This window comes from Styela clava, chromosome 15, assembly GCF_964204865.1.
Source record: "Styela clava chromosome 15, kaStyClav1.hap1.2, whole genome shotgun sequence".
Taxonomy (NCBI): domain Eukaryota; kingdom Metazoa; phylum Chordata; class Ascidiacea; order Stolidobranchia; family Styelidae; genus Styela; species Styela clava.
In genome coordinates, this window is record NC_135264.1 from 10,073,909 (window position 1) to 10,091,487 (window position 17,579).

The 17,579-nt window shown below is 33.9% G+C and overlaps 2 protein-coding genes across 2 annotated transcripts; one reads left to right on the top strand and one right to left on the bottom strand.

Moving 5' to 3' along the window:
• Positions 1-879: 879 nt before the first annotated feature.
• On the top strand, positions 880-13,696 carry LOC120334702 (uncharacterized). The gene is made up of 8 exons (XM_039402209.2): positions 880-1,069; positions 1,695-3,071; positions 3,512-3,766; positions 3,985-4,785; positions 4,971-5,268; positions 6,823-6,977; positions 7,276-7,765; positions 12,323-13,696. Exons 1-7 carry the CDS (start codon positions 967-969, stop codon positions 7,743-7,745), a joined length of 3,459 nt encoding a protein of 1,152 aa, XP_039258143.2. The 5' UTR covers positions 880-966; the 3' UTR covers positions 7,746-7,765; positions 12,323-13,696.
• Positions 13,697-14,575: 879 nt separating this feature from the next.
• Positions 14,576-17,212, bottom strand: LOC120333968 (transmembrane protein 231-like). The gene is made up of 2 exons (XM_039401395.2): positions 17,053-17,212; positions 14,576-16,251 (listed from the first exon to the last, which is right to left on the bottom strand). The coding sequence occupies exon 2, from the start codon at positions 16,242-16,244 to the stop codon at positions 15,309-15,311; it is 936 nt and encodes a 311-aa protein (XP_039257329.2). The 5' UTR covers positions 16,245-16,251; positions 17,053-17,212; the 3' UTR covers positions 14,576-15,308.
• Between the last annotated feature and the right edge of the window lie 367 nt (positions 17,213-17,579).

Consider the following 17,579-nt stretch of genomic DNA (forward strand, 5'->3'; position numbering starts at 1 on the left):
TTAACAAAATTATAGATCAATAATGTAAACAATAATAACAAACCTCTGATCAAGTTGTAAAGTAAGCAAAGCATTTCTCAGAGTCGACCGCATAAAATTATTCCAGTATTCGCTGACGCCTTCGTGCTAAATAGGCCTGCTATTTGTTTATCAGCACTTGCTTACTGTGCATTTTACACCGTAATGTGCTTATCACGAGGAATTACATCTGGAAATGTTATCATTCATAATTTGACAGGTTAATACGAGTTCGTTAGTGAAATTCGCGCTTGCGCTTTCATTTTTAATCTTAATCCTCTGTTTATACATATTTAGAGCATTGCGCAAAATAGTAGCAACTCTTTCAAAATTACATTTTAGGATTAAAAACAACCATAAAACACTACGGGGAAGTTTATGGTTGACGAGTCTACGTAACGTTATGGATGGTAGCTCGGACGAACCTTTTCTCTTTACTTTGAACATTCGAGACATATTTCGTGTTTTCCCTCTATCGTAGCTCAGTTTGTTCTTATCCTCGCGAGGTTGGGTCTCCTTTGTTTTGTCGCATTTCGTGTCAGAGTCAGGGTAGGGTAAGGGAATTTGTGACATTTTTGAATATGATTGTATGAATATTATTGAATTCATTCTATTTAAATTATCATTTTATAAATTCCGGATATCAGAGGCCAGATTGAGTGTATTTTTTTGTATTGATTATCAGATATAGATTACAAATGGTCAAAATATGAAATTTCAGTTTCTAAATTTTTCTTAAAATCAGGAATTCGAAATATCTAATTTAGTCCAATTAATTATGAGTCTAGCAATATTTGAATATATTCGAGTATTTGCAGTGGTTCAGGTTTTCATAATACTGTAATAATGCTGTTATTGCAATTTTCTCTGTTTTTTCAGAATATCATGCTTATTTACAGTTTTTAATGTTGTAAGTTGTTTATTGTTGTGTCACTGTAATTCGTTGACATGATGAGCACTGTGCCATCAACTCCAGCATCTTATGGAGGTACAACCCCACTGCGAATATTAAACAAAGGACCTGAATACTTTCGGAACTCTAAACGTTCTGGTAAGTTACTTGGTGTAGATCAGTGCTTGAATAATTGAATTAAAGTGCCGTATTCCTTGACAGATTTTCTCAACCATATACCAAATGAGGAAGTCATGAAATTTTTTGATTATTTAGTGCCTTTCTGTAGTTCTGTAGCTTATGATGATTGTATACCGTACCTAAATAAAATTAGTATTACCATTTTTTTCAATATTGAGAATTGGTGAGGTGTCACTGGTCATTCAGCATATTTTTATTTCTGATAAGCTAAAATAGCAATGTACGGTATTTCATGAAATTCCTCTAAAAAGATGAGAGCATAACTCATAACTTTCCTACCATGATAACTATTTATTAAAGTATAATTTATGAAAAGAGTTTTAACAAAGGATTTATTATATTCAAAACTCAAAATAATAAAGTGGCAAAGTAGTAAGTTTTGACTTGCGAGCAATCTATGAATCAATCCTTTATATACTCTTACTTGCATGCTACTTTTGAAGTCAGTTTTGAAATTGTGTATCATCGGATGATAACAGCTTGTTAATTTTCCGATAATGATTTCCTCTATTAGCTTATCATGTTCATTATAGGTATTAATAATTTCCCTGATGTTAAAAAATTTTCATTTTATTTATCATAGGAAATGAAAACAGAAGAAAAACTGCAACGGAGAGATTAGAGGCAGATAAATTCAAGTATGTGAAAAGTGAGGAAGTTCGACAGCGTCGTTTCACTTTGGAATTGAGGACCAGCTCACCTCCAAATAATGACAGTACTGGAACTCAGTCAATGGGTACGGCTTCTACTGGCTCGCCTATCAATATGGAAGAGGATGATGAAGTTTTAACTGGTAATGATGTTACTGGGGACTTCACTACTGAAGGCATTATGAAAGCTATGGCAAACTTCACCAAATATAACGAAGTAAAGCCACAGAATGCTACACCTGTGACATCCAGAAGAAGACAGAATCGTCTCTCCACCGAAGATGCAACTGTTTTGAAACCTGCGACAAAATTAAATAATACAGATGCTGAAGTACTACATAGTATGACGGCTACACGGAGATTACAAAGGATGAAAAATAAGGCAATACGAAATAGTGAAATCGAGAAAAATAACAGAAATTTAAATGATAATGTTACGCCTCCGAGTCCGCTTCTCACTCGACTTCGTGAAAAGCTACATAGCTCGAATAGCCAGTCAAGTAATGGATCAACTGGTAATGCCTTTACGCCTTCACCTACCATTGCATCCACCGCAGACGAGGGATCAAAAACACAACCCATTATCATGAAATCACCTGAATCTGAAAGCAAAAGTTTCATTCCAAAGAATTCCCAACAAACCAAAAGTGTCTTTGCGAGTAATGCACTTAATACTTATATAAGCAAAGCAAAAGAGGGGATTAAAAATGTTCTGAACACCGAACAACGCAATGAACGACAACCGAGATCAGCGAATAGCTCAAATGGTCGTAGGTATCGGTCTGCAAGTGCTGGGCCGAATGTTAACAAAACAACCCAATATAATCCTAGGCTTACAAGCAGTGCAGAGATGGGTCACAATTTGTTATCCGTTACCAAAAGTGAAGCAAGTAATGCCACAAATCCTCTATTGAGTCCGAGGTCGCAACTTAAACATGTGAGACAAAATTTAAAGAAAGTCAATATTGGGTCCGAGCGTATTCACACTCGAAGGCATACAAACTCGGAGACGAGCGTACCTGCTGAATATAAGTCTGGACTCAAAAAAGTCAGTGGTACGACTTTCACTGTAAATCCTGCTTTGCAGAAAAAGTCTCAAAACTTCCAAAATGATGCGTCTAATACTGCGGAAAATGCCATGGATACAAAAGACACTCGTGTTGAAGCAAAACCACCTATGCTGCCTCGTTCGAAGAAAGAAAAAGAGAATATTCGACGAACCGCAAGTTCTGATTCTCAACCTCATTCTATTGAAAGTTTAAAAAAGAGAACTAGCTCTGTTTCCAGTAAAGAGGGAACTGAAACTGAGGGTGGGTTACTGGTATTAATAAGATTGTATTCGCTTTAGGTGGAGTGTATTTGTATCATGCATGCCTATTGTTCAGACCATTTTACCCAACCCAGGTTTTTGAAATTAATTGGGGAAAGCAAACTCAAGAGATATAGGTAAGTATTCAATTCAGTAAATCCTCTATACGTTTCGTTTCTTCTTATATCAAATATTTGGTTCACAGTGATAATTTTGTAGTATTACATTACAGACTTATTCTTTTATATTTTTATAAATTATTTTGGTTATTGAGGGAAAATTAATTACGGTGCGTATGTTTTGATTAGAGCAAGTTTATGCAAACTCACCCCAAAGTAAAGGAACTCATCTTAGAGGAACGCACTCTAGTACAATGGCTAAAAACTTGTTTAGAAATTGGGAAAAAGATCTTAGACTTAAATATTTACCCATTTATTTCAGAATCTGGATCAAATCTCAACAAAAATGAACCCAAACGCTCGAATTGCAACCGAGTCAAAAGGCGATCTTGGGATATATTACATGCATCTGATAATACGCAATATACCAAAACATCTGGTGAAGAGAACACACCCCCACCATCAATAGAAATGGATACCAATGCATCTCATTCTCACTCAAGACAAAGACGACCTCGCAGTTATACTTCAGATCAAAGAAAGAGCAATTTATCATCAAGAATGTCTCTGCCTGAAGGTAAATGCAAACTGTGGCAATACTTATGCTATTTATTTCATTAGTAAATCACTACTACAGTCTTTATTAAATGCAGTTTGCCTTCATTAGTCACAAATTTTGTCTCTGAATAAATTTTACAAATGTGGATGTTTAATATCCCTATGATAGATATCCTTGTTCAAATGTCATCATTTTTCATCTCTTTGTGATTAATTTTCCAATTTTTCATTTTCTAGATTCAATGCAACCTTTCAAGGATGCCAATTCACAATTGTTCCAAAAAACTGGATCTAGAAAGAGCGTAGCAGAAGCTATCGAAGAAATCATAAACCCTGTTTTAGAAAACACCAAAAATAATGACATAAAAAGAAATTCTGCTGGATCACCGGACATTGCGAGCATGGATGGAAATACATTAGTTGAAAATCGAGAAAGTTTTTTCGGAAATTTAAGCACAGCGACAAATTATGGTAACGGTAGTAACGCTGGCACCAAAAATTCATCCGTGGCAGATAATATTAATTTTGTGCTCGGAGGTGCCATAGAGGGAAGTTTGGGTAGTGGTAACTCAGACAACTCAGATAAGAGACAAGATAGGTCAAAAACCTCCTCAAACTCAAGGTCTAAAAAAGAGGAGTTTTCTGCCTCTTATAGTAATAAACCAAAATCAGTGACGCAAAAATCGAGAGAAAAGGAATCATCTTCAATGGAATTGCTTGACTCATCTGGTCATTATACAAAATCTTCAACAAAAACGCCGTCATATTTTGATGGACCAAATAACACGACACATTTACGCCATGTCCCCATGCGGCAACATTCCGCCCCAATTGGGTTTGCAAACCCCCAAGATCACCCAGTCGCACCAACAACAAAATCTGACGATGGTAATCTCTCGAATTCTCCAATGTTGGCGCCAAAGTCTAGAAGAGAAGTTGTTCCCGATTACAGAAAACAACATCATCCTAAAAATGATGACACGATGAAATCCCACAATACTTCAAGTTCTTCTGGAAATGCTAATAAACCTTTTACAGGTATGTATGATTTTAGTGAGTTGCGGAACTTGGTCTCTACCTTCGCAAATATTTGACCTAAACATTGACATGTAATGCTCAAATGAAATATTTGACTTATAAGTTGGAGCGTTATTTTGTGATATCAAATTTAGTGTCACAATATTCCGCTTCGTTTGCTCAAAATTTCTTGTTTTTATTTTCAGCTTTAACTGCAAATGATTTGAAGCCTCGTTCCAACAAAAACAATTCAACAATTGTTCCACAATCCACTCCTATAAAGCCCACATTTGCATTCCCTGGGCAACCTTTATCACAGACAAGACACAATCCAAAAAGGCCTACTACAACACCGATATCTCCTACACTGTCACCGAACAAGCAAGCGGCTAGAATGACCCCACCGCAAACACCCACTAGGTCGTGCTCGTCCACTCCGTACTCGTCACTAAAGCGAACTCCAACATCATCGAGAAGTTCGTCTTTAAAAAGGAATAGACACAGGTTGGTCATTGCTTACTGTTGAGAAATTGTTTGAAAAATTTACATTTTTATCTGCAGATGACAAGTTCCAAATTTGCTGATTGAAATTTATTAAAATGTTTTAAAACCACATCTTGACTTTTTTCAATAAAAATGAATTTTAAATTCATTTTGACATTACTCTGCTTTTGGTAAACCTGGTTTCATAATAATAAATAATAACCATTTCGCCATAGTTTTTATAAACAACATGCCAGCACAAAGTGAAAATATTTTCAGCATATATTTTGTACACACTTTGAGAAAAGGTTTCGCTTTTGCCGTTCAATTGTAGTGGCAACAGCATCATTTGATACCAATACATCAGACCTATGCGAACCGAAAACAATAATAAATCTTAATTTACGTCAAAAGGAGTTCAAATGTTATCTACGATTGAGCGCTGTAAGACTGAGATAAATCCTATATATTCCTTATTTGCGTCGATATTATATTATGCTTGTTCAAGGATGGGCAAAGACTAATTCAGCCAAATTTGTGTGGCCGTATGTATATTAAATTCATACTTGCTAGGGACATTTTCTCTATATTGCACAATTGATTTGAAATACACCTGTCTTGTATACGTTCATACATTTTCATAATCCGTTTCACAAAAGCTTGGGATTATATTTCAGCTTTCATTTGATACCTTTTTTGATATATTATTTCAATAGCTCTATGCTATTATTGTTATGGTTTTTATTGCGTATTGTACTTTAAAACTTATACACTCCCAGACGTAGATGACTAGACACGGCTCCTGTTGTATTTACTCCGTTGCCTATAGAGCCCACTTGCTATCTATGATACTTGGTATGCCAATGTCAACAAGTTATCGATACACACAATGTATCATTTATATACTCGGAATGGAGCGTGACACTATGTTGTTTTTACTGGGAAACCATTGCTTCTGTTGGAACTTTATGTATTGATTATTAATAGAAATTTATTGAATTTGTCTATTTTTTGCCAGTGTGGGTGTTTTTGGTAAATAAGCAAAAATGTTGTTTTTGGATTTGGGTGAGGTAGCTAAAATATTTTGGCAGCTGTTAGTATACACATTGGTATTAGTTTATTCTTGGAACTGGGACAAGGGTTTAAATTTTCCATAACTTAGTAAAAAAAAATCGTCATCAAATTTAAATTGTCAATAAATTTTCTCATTTATTTACTCTGTGACTCTTGATGTGAACATGTGACGCATCTTGAAATGAAGTTTTCCTACTTGACCTTTTCGTAATCATTCAGCTTTAAATGGATTTTGAAAAAATCTTTTATGGAAGAAATAAACTTTCAATTTAAGAAAAAAGTAGGAATTGAAAAATAAAATTACTTGAAACGTTTCAAATTCAAATGTGCCCGGATGCAATGGTTTGTTGCTTTGGATATGCAATGTTGTGTTGTTTGATCCAACCTAGTGGGACTACCGGTAATTATCATCAGCAATATTAATAATGCAATGCATTCAATTTCATGCTATTTTGGCCTTCAATATTCAATTTTACCCATATTGATGTTTATTTTATTCAGATCAAAGTCAGATGTCCTTTCTCATCAACATGAACTCGATAGGTTCTTTTCAACAATGGGAATGGAAGAATATATGAATTTGGCACATCATTCTTCTATGAATGACACTTTGTATTCAAATCATTTGAGCAGCGAGTCTGATTTTTCGTTTGCAGGTTTGTGCAATTAGAATTTTAATGTTTTATTTTCTAAATTTTTTGCACATCTCGAGAAAAGTTTTGGCTGAACAGTAATATATATATATATATAATGATTGTAAGATAGATGCCATTTCAATAGGTTGTTATTGTTACCATTGGTACTTTGCTATAAAATTCACCGTCTTTTGTGAACTAATTACAAGTAAAATTTTGCATGTTGATAAATGAAGTTCATTTAGGTTAACAGACCTAAATCACTCAAAGCTCCTCAAACCCACTAAGGTCTGAGTGTTTTTATCTCTTTTTCTTCTAGGAGCATCTGCTTATGTTAGGGATAGTCCCGATGAAGCCATGGATGTTGACCCTGTAACAACTGCATTAATACGCGGCCCTCAATCTGTCAGTATCATTGAGAAAAACGCTCGAGTTATGAGATGGTTGATGACTTGTCAAAAGAACAGAAAATCAAGTACCACAACAAAACTCTCTCGTGAAAACCTCTCACAATCACCGCCAGTTTCTCCCTCGACTCGAGAACCAATAAAACCCTCTCATAAATTATTATCGACATACCCGCCCACATCTGCCCCAATTTCCAATGGGTACCACTCTGGGTCACACCAAGCCCCTCTTTTGAGACCAAGCTCTCAACCTAATACGAGTTCATACCCTTCTTCACCCCCTCCGATACCCCCAAGAACATATCAGCGACAACATGCAGTATACCAACCACCACATAACGATGCAATTCTTGTCGGAGCACCTAAGGAGTCGAATGTTTGATGTGCTACAGTTTTTTAACTGTGAGTGTAAAATTTTGTTTGAAATGATAATTCGTTGTATAGAGATTTACTGTAGGAAAAACCACAGGCTTAGTCTGTCAATGTTGGGTGCACTTTTATATTGCATTTACAATGTTTACATTATAGTACAGTGTCAGTGATTCCCGGATATCATATTTCGTTCCATATATATATAAAATTCCTATTCTATTATTTGTTCAATCTTTGAAGAACTCTTAGCCAGTTTTTTGGGCAACTTACTATGCTTTTGCACAGTTAGTATGATTTATATGGTGTCTATGATGATTATTCAAATATTACCAAATAACGGATCAACATCAGTGGAACCGCACCAAATATGAAGCACTATTTCTGAATTTCCACCTCGTAAATAACAAAATTCCTGAGAAACGCTGTTATAGGGTATCACAGTTCATTTTTTTGGTTTAATGAATGCCATTTTTTAAAGAAATTTTACAACACGAGTAAACATGTTATACATAACCAACCCATATTACACCATAAATAAAGTAATATTGAAAACCAATGAGAATGAGATATTTCTATATTGCGGATTAAAATAATAAGACATTATCTAGCAAAGTGGATAATTTGTATAATTGTTCCCCAGATTGAAAAATTTTGGCAAAGGTATGATTACATCACTTAGAAGTAATAAAGACGGTATTTTCCGGTTGGCGCCGTGTTCCTCATTTAGCTGAAACTTGAAACCAATTTACACCTGAAGATTACCTCGAATGACAAAATTTAGTTATATTCTCACCGATCACGGGAGATGGGTAACACTTATCCCTTTATTCACTAAAAAAAAAACAAAGTTTATTTTTTAATTTCTATGTTATTTGAACTTATGTATAAATTTTGTAGTTTCTAAAGTAAGTTTCTAAAGTACGATAAATTGAATTGGGTAAAAAAAACTTTGATGTGCTTCATTCAACTGATGTTGGGCATATAAAGGTGTATTCAATGAAATAGAAAAATTTAAATAAACAATGATTGGAATAAAATAAATCTGGTTAAGAATCCTAACTTGGGAAGATATGTTGGGAACTGAATTCATAACAAAATTTTGATGCCAACAGGACTATTTTTTGCCTATATGACTTGTAAAAATATACTGCATTTTGTGCGTCTTCCAAGCATTATTTCTTAGTGATCTATAGACCAACCGTAGCTTTCAACTTTTCATTCAATATTATTTATAAGTAGAGACAATGTGAATGACTTATGAATGCAATAGTGCATAATAGTTTCCGCGTATATAAAAAAGGGTTATCAAGTTACCCATGGATATGTACACCCACACAATATTCTTGCGTTCATGCGGAAAATACTTCCAGTTTGTGTGAAGCGTTAAACCGCGATAATAACTTAGCATAAATGGTGGCTTGTCGATTACCATGTGAAAATATTTTAAATAAAATTCAATTTTTTGTGAGAATTTTATGGATCATAACACAAAGTGGTATAAATTTGTTTTTTCTTTCAATTATGGCCTGCAAAAGAGACTTAGTGGAAAATTACCTCATTTGGTAAATCCATGAGGGTTTTCCTAATATAGATATTACCTTTTTCCTAATGTTAATTTTTGGTTATGAGCTCTCTCAGGTTTCCTCATTTGTGTATATTCATTACACATGCATCTAAGATACTAATAATAGGTTGTGACTAGTGGGTTCAGTTTATTCCGCTAATTGCCAAAAAAATAATCTAACCCAATTATAGACTGTTATTATTCACAAGTATGTGTTAGGTATCTACCAGAACAGTTCGGTATAGAATTTTTGAATTAATTTACATCATAAAAAAATCTAAATGAGAAAAAAATTAAAATTCTGCTACCCTAGTTTTTCAAATAAAAACTTCATTTTACTGTCTACATGGCAGACTTTTTCTGAATATTGCATAATATTGTTTTAATTTCCATACACCTACATTAGTTTCACGAACAATATGAACTCGTGGAAGGATGTTATGGCTGATTTCACTTTTCCTCAACTGGTGGTCAGAAAGACAATTTTGTTCCCTTCTAAATTAAGTATAACTGTAACACATTCTTTCACAGCCAAAAAAATGTGACTTTGTGGTATAAATAATATTTTGGGCCAAGTATGTATAAATAAAATCCGAGGTTTATTAGTCTAATTCTTCCCCAACCCATGCCTGGTCTTAGAAAAATGATTTTAAGCAGTCTAAACAGGTCTAAACGTGTCTGCAATGCATGGAATGTGACATTAAAGAGTGTTACATACATTGCTTAGGCTGTGTTTACTTTCGTAAATCAACCATGGCGCATGGTAATGCTACCTCGTCAACCAGTCAAAAGGTCCTGCCTTATGAATGTATGTATGCACAGAGATACACCAATGTGAAAATTTTAATAAATTTTTTTTTTATTTTTTCAATTTTTGACTTATGTATGATACGGGTAATAATATTAGTACAAAAAACAAAAAGGTAAACGTTATATGAAATTGGGAATATGAAGGTCCTTGTGTTGTGTAGTACATATTAATTGATCAAAAAAGCTATTTTGTTTCAGTAATATATCGTTGAAATCGATTCTGACCAATCTAATATCTGATATAAAACAGTTTCGAACATTTACATTTGTTTATATTATTCAATTCGCCTATAGGTTTTTGAATCATGTCTGACCAACCATAATTTAATTGTAAAATTTATTTTATGATCTATTAGGTTTGACCCTACCAACCATTCTAATATATCTCTGCAATTTATTATAGAAAGGTGATATAGTATGCTTGTTTTATGGATGGTTCATAATTGATAAAACAAGGTTTAAATAATTGGAACAATGATTGTTTTCATTTGATGCGGTTTAAATGATAACAGACTTTAGCTTCAGCGTCTGTTTACAATAGCAACAAGTATTTATACCACTGTTTCCTTATATGGGATTTACATCGGAATCTTTTGACTTGAAGAGGTCAAAATGCGGAATTTTTAACCTTTGTAAATGCATTAACGGAATTTGATCCGTCGTATGATCCTGTTACCAAATTTTGACATGCTTCATTGAATTTTGTCACGATCACTGAGTTTTATAACAGCACAGTTGAAATTTAGTAAATTTACACGAGAAGGAAAAATCAGTTTTGCAAAATTGAAAGCTGTCTAGTAGTATATAAAAATGAAGGAATTTATTGCAATCTGGTTTTATAGTCACTAAATGTATTTGCATTCCATGTCCTACATCTATTATTGCAGTATGATTTTATAGTCACTAATGTATTTGCTTTGTACGTCTTATAAGTAGTAAAAATAGGTATTGGTGGTAAGATGACTTCAACTTCTCCACTTTGTGTAAGAATAGTGTTTACTCGCTTTTTATTGGGAGCTGAATACACTTATGTAATTGTAATTGGGAGCATAGCATGCAGTGAAATGAATGCCCAAATATACAGACACAAAGGCCAAAATGAAGAATTATCAAATCTTTTACAGTACCAGCTAGTCATACTTATAGAAAACTCCCTGAATTCACTGACCACCAGACCGCTGAAATGGATCATGTGACCGGCCATGTTGCGCAATTTCTTATTTTTGATGATATCACCACACACAAAAAATGAATCCCATAGTCACAAAGTCCATAGAAATTTTTGAAATAAATAAAAGTAGTAGATTTCTAGCAACAACAACGGTCATTAACCACTGAGAATTAATCTATCCAATAGATGAATAGAAAACACTTTTTTTTCACAACAAGTCAGTATTTCGTTTTTACACAATACGGAAATACACTTAGTACATACAGAATGTAAAAAAATGTCATTCCAGGGAAATAAAATACTAGTCATTGAGCAGCGACAATCGTGGTTAAACCTAACGGTAACTCATACTGGTACAGAAGATAAAAATTGAACGATAAATATTAAAAAAGTTTGTGCCAAAGTAGGTCAGGCCCAACCTGATATATCCAAAAGATGTCCTATACCAGACAAGTAATAAAAAGCCAACTTTGAATTGAAAAAATTTCAGACTGCGAACTCATGCTATTGTTTGCATTCATATTATGTCGACGAATACCATTTCTTTTGTTTTAAAGCGTCCCGGCAGTCGGCATGTTGTCAATGTATATTGTTATAGATTCCACAAATTCTTTACTATTGTAAAATATGTCTAGTCAAGTATGCCATGTGCTGAGGACAAGATGACATCACTTTTATGCCATTGTTTTTTCGATACCTATTCATTATGATGTCATAAAACCGCTGCAATAAATTTTTTAAAATTTTGTGATGTAATTGGATCCCTGTTTAAGTTGAAAAATCGTTCCACCTGGAATATCTTTTGCTATATTACCCTTATAGGGGTATATCAGTGGGAGCAATCAAAAAAAACACTAGAAGCTCAGAAATACTTGATGTTGTATTATCAAATTCTGCCTCAAGTAAACAATAATTAGAAAATTAACCTAAATTTCATGGCTAGATCATTTTTCTTGTATTCAATATATTGCTGTAACTTGAGTTGGTACCATGGAAGATGAAATTGTAGATTTTTATTCTAAAACTTTTTCCTATTTTTCAGTGCTTGAATGAATTTACAATATTGATTAAAAAAAGATAGATGCTGCTACATTTCATCATATCGTATAGAGACACCAAACTTCAACAAGAAAACTCCCAAAGTATTGAATTCTGACCAAAATGTTGACAATTTAAATCATTATATATATATATTATGTATTTGTTATAGTTGTTTCATACTGGATTCAATAAAAAGTTGCTTTGAACGAATTCATCGTATTGATTATGACATAATAGTGCACTAAAATTTAGATGCTTGTTGCATAATTTGAATTTTGTTATGATGTGTTTAGGGTGTGATAAAATTTCACGTAATTTTTGGATAAACAATATGACAACCGCACTTATTATTAGTTCGAAATCCAAGCAACTAATTGAATGTCTATACCAGAATTTAAAAAGAAATATCAGTCAGTGCTTGATAATATGTTGTTTCATACATATCTTCATGAATATAGTGTTTTGTTATGAATGAATGATCTCCAGTCTTCCCCAACGTTATATATATTGTCTTGATATTTTTGATAATGTTCCTTTTAAATGGTAGAATTGCCTGAAGGTTTGTGGCAAAAGATCAATTATATGAAAGTCTTGTTATTGATAAAGTACATTTAGCAACTGCTTGGTGATTTAAAAATGTCACACATCCTGTTTAAGATTTTTTTTCAGTGTATTTGACATCATGAATTTGTTGCCTCAAAAGTATACAATAAATCTAATTGGAAATTTTTCATGTAGTTCATAACATATAACTTGAAAATGGCAAAATGCTCGACGTTTAAGCACAAACAACAGATCTCTACCATCTCTTGCAAAACTGGTTTCTATGTGTATAATATTAGAATTTGCATGAAATATCCTATCCCTTTTTTATATTTATGACAAAAATGCATCGCCTTGTTTTTATCATTATTTTTATTGTAGCCTATGTTTTATTAAAAAAAATTTACACTGTAATATTATTGCTCTATCAGATCATAAAATCACAGAAAATATGTTTTTGTTACCTTATGCTGTAACAATGCCACATTAAAGCCTGTATTTCGATTAGTTCGGTATTCAAGATTTTTTTCTCCCTTTCCTATTATGATGTTTCGAATATTATATTTTATAGCCGGATTGTGGTAACAAAAGGTCATTCCAATTTTATGAATAGAAAGGAGCCTTGGTTTGAGTATTACTCGGACAGTTTAATATCTTTGCCTTTATAAAGGACTATATCCCTGCCATACATAGAATATTGTACCCGTTTTGTTTTTATTTTATATATGAAGTGTGTGCATGTGGGGATGATCGTGTATGTTTTATCTTTTATCGTATTATTCATTTTTCTTCTCTTTTATCGGAATTTACAATATAGTTTCATGTGATTTAATTTGTTGATTTGTAGTTTGTTCAGGCTGGGTAGTTGGACACATAAGAACAACCTATTCGTATTAGCTTTTTATGCACAAAAAATATATTGTCAAAAAATGATTTTAGTTAGTTGCCACAGCAACTATTGTGATTTGGAGGGTGATTGAATTTTTGATGAAGATATAAGCAGTGGTGTGAAGATATGCAGCTAGGTAGCATCCAAATTGCTCTCCTATTTACATCCACTGCAATATACCGGAGGTGAATACAAAAGTGATTATATATTCAAGTAGGATAGGATTTACATATTTATCCTGGGGGAGAGGAAGGCCGATAAGACTGCTCAATCTTATGGCGAACCATGTCCTCTCTTCCGGTTGTCAGTCAGGTATGGCCAGCGATTGCGTGAACTACCCTACGGCGGCGAAGAGTCTGGCAATCCTCTCGCACATTACCATCCCCGCATAGGATTCGGACCTGCAAACCCACGCACGGTAATCAGAGGTGCCGTGGCGAACGTATCCCTAACGCCTTACACGATACGCCACACCGCCAAGCATAATTTCCTATGACCGGGTTCGTTGGATGTAAAGGTTGATTGGTCATTAATCCATGGGTGGACTACCTTAATTAAGTCGAGAGAAAGACATTTTGCTGTACAGTATTCCTGAATTACACAAGCTAAGATAATGGCATGGTGTTCCCAACTGTGTGACACCCACTCAATGGTAATTTCTAATGCCAGTTTCCATGAGATTCATTCACCCTTCAATTTTCATATTTGATTGTAAGTTTTTTTTTCATTGTTACAATGTGCATAAACATGGCCAGTCCCCGCACTGACCAGGTTTCAACATCCCTCTTGCGTTGCATTTGCGTAACAAAGATATACCGTAAGCAAGAATTCAACTTTTTTTGTAAAAATATATTCATATTCAAATATTAGGTATCACTAAATAAAATACCTTGATATCAAATTACGTTCAATTGCTAATCAAAATAAAACCATTGGTTTATCAAAATAATACAACCAGAAATGAAATTATTCCATACTGATACTCTATTGCAGTAGAAAGAATACTTTGTTATAATAGTTTTGAGTTGATTTCCAAACCCTTTTTTCTGAATTTCATCAGTTAAAATCAGAACCGACACCAAAATTTTTATAGTCAAAAATTAGTCTTCCAGTGTCTGGTGTTTGAGTTTTACTTTTCAAACTAAAAAGTCAGGAAGCAATATGGCCACAATATTTGTCAAATGGAATTTATTGTTTCTGACTAGCTTGAAAGTCTTGACAAAACCTATCTTCGACTTCATCAGGACTGAGCTGGAGCCTTGAAAATTTCTTGAAGCTGAGGCCAATCAAGCTACCAGAAGTATTAGTGGCTCCAGTTCTGAAGAAGCTCAACTCCCAAGTTAGCCACAGTTTGATTATACTGGAGCGAACCATTCTGATTTCAAACCAAATATCCGGTTCTGAGTGTGACATGTATGCTTGAGAGTTGAGTAATGAATAAGTTTGATATAAAAAAGGGTCAGGAATCCAACTAAAGCTTCAGTCACTTGATATTCATGTAAAACAGAGATGTTCACATCATCTAAATAGTTTAATCTAAATTCCACTCTACATGCTAAAGTCCTTTTATTATCTTCACTTTTGGTTGTTGCACTACTGTATTGAAGACATTTCCTTCAAATACAGTTCTATTAATTCGTTTAAACACCCATAAAAAGAGCAACAAAATGGTGGCATATTGGACCCATCCCCATTTGATTAATTCCCAAAATCCAGGCTGGTAGGTTATCACTTCTGTAGGATAAAAGACATCAAGTTGTAAAACAAAGGGCTCCGTGGGCAAACGCCCAGGCGACCATACACTGTACGAGTTTTCAAGTCTTGTGGTAATGTTTCTTTGGGAGTAGTTTTTTAGGATAGTAAATAAATCATAGCTTGAAGCAAAAGTGCTTGTCGAATCAATGATAGGAGTATTGAATCTAATGTCAGTGCCTCTGTGATATAACGGCACTCTTTGATACAATCCAAGATCACCAGTCACCTTCGCCCCCGCCCCACCTAAAGCCGAAGATTGTGATACGTAAACCATGCTCTCCATTTCAAATGTTGACATTCTGTATAACTTGTAGTCAAAGATAACCAGAAGGTGAACACTAACAACCTGTTCTGAAGATGTGAGGGGAACACTTATATTAAGCGAGAGTTGATCGTTAAGACCATCACGATTATTATCAAGTTCAAAGGAAGACACCTGGGGAACACGTAAATTGCCTTGTAATAAATTGTTAAAATTTGCATACGTGCTCCATGCAAAATATTCACCAGGGTTTGCAAGTTCCGCCACAATAAGAAGTTGTTTCTTATAAGTGACGTCTGGTTGTTCTTGATATGTGTTTGTTGTAATCCAAAATCCTTGGCTTCTGTATGCAATTAGCAGAGGTGGTATGAAAGTTAAAACTAACACTGCCAGGACATAGAAGGAAGCTTTCGACCAAACACTCGACTTGTATCGATACAATGCAGGTAATGAGTAGATCTCAAACACGGCCATCTTGAATCTAAGAAAAATAAACAAGAAATAGCTGATGAAAATAAAAAAATCATTACAGAATCAGAAAAGCGAATAAAGTTGTATGTACGGAAGTAAGGTTTAAAACATACAGAATTTTAACAGAATGGTGTCGCTGGAGGTAAACTGGGGGTTCAGGGATCCCCGGGGGTCCGTGACAACTGCACAGGGTACGAAACGATACGAAAAAAGTCTGATAGATATTTAATGATTGATTTCAATCAAAGAGCAATTGCAAATTTTTGGTTGAGCGTTGCGGACGAATATCCATTGCTGTCAGAAAAGGCAATTAAAATTTTATTGCCTTTTGCAACGTCCTACATGCGTGAGGCAGCATTTTCAACTCTTATAAATATGATGACAAAATACAGGTCAAGACCTAGAATCGAAAAATTTTGCAGTGGAAAGCAATCTAATCCATCACATTAATGTCATTTGTGTTATAAATGGAAATTGATACATAGCGCGTATCCATCAAAATTAAGATTCTCGAATAGGGGTCCGCAGCCCAAAAAATTTGGGAAACTCTGATTTATATATTATGCAAAAATAAAAAGAATATATTTGCCACTCCCACACCTATATCTGTATATCAATGATTTCTGATTTTTTTTTTAAATTTCTCAATCATTGACTACCAAATCAATAAACACAAGTAAACAGAAAAAATGATATTTATCAAAAATATCGCCAAGCTAATTATTGTTAAAGTTTACTTCATCCAAATTGCCCAGACAGAATTGCCAAAGGTGGCAAGATCACCTTTCACTTAAACATATTTTAAACTTACCAGTGATCTTAGGAGTAATGTAGAAGTCAGGTACCAATCTTGGATGTCAATTTAACTACCGTATATCACTAACATTTTACTAAATTTAAGAGAAACTGAGAAAGCCCACAACAAAGTTTTATTTTATAATTGGCTAACCGCTTGAAATAATGTACACAAATGCAAAAACGGGGAAATTTTAATCACGTGGGGCTAGTAGAGAGTCAGAAGTAAAAAAGATGTTAGGTAACACAGGTATAAATGAACGATTTTTAACTACATTATTTCAAAACACATAAATGAAATTTTAAAAATTATTCAAATTTATGACATCGTTTTACATTTTAAAATTGGTAATGTGTTTGACGCAGAGTGGCAAGCAGTTGATGAACAGTACCGGATAATAAGTTTAATAAGTATAAGTTTATTTCGACTCCATAATCAGCAAAACAATAAAATGAATGCTAAAAATAAATAAATAAAAACTGATTATGAAATCAGGAGAGCGAACAAAACCTTAGATAAGGTTTAAAACGTACAGAATGTAT

Coding starts and splice junctions, on each gene's coding strand:
- LOC120334702 (XM_039402209.2), top strand. CDS start 967: ATGATGAGCACTGTGCCATCAACTCCAGCATCTTATGGAGGTACAACC. Junction 1,070..1,694: donor TCGGAACTCTAAACGTTCTG/GTAAGTTACTTG, acceptor TATTTATCATAG/GAAATGAAAACAGAAGAAAA. Junction 6,978..7,275: donor GTCTGATTTTTCGTTTGCAG/GTTTGTGCAATT, acceptor TTTTTCTTCTAG/GAGCATCTGCTTATGTTAGG.
- LOC120333968 (XM_039401395.2), bottom strand. CDS start 16,244: ATGGCCGTGTTTGAGATCTACTCATTACCTGCATTGTATCGATACAAG.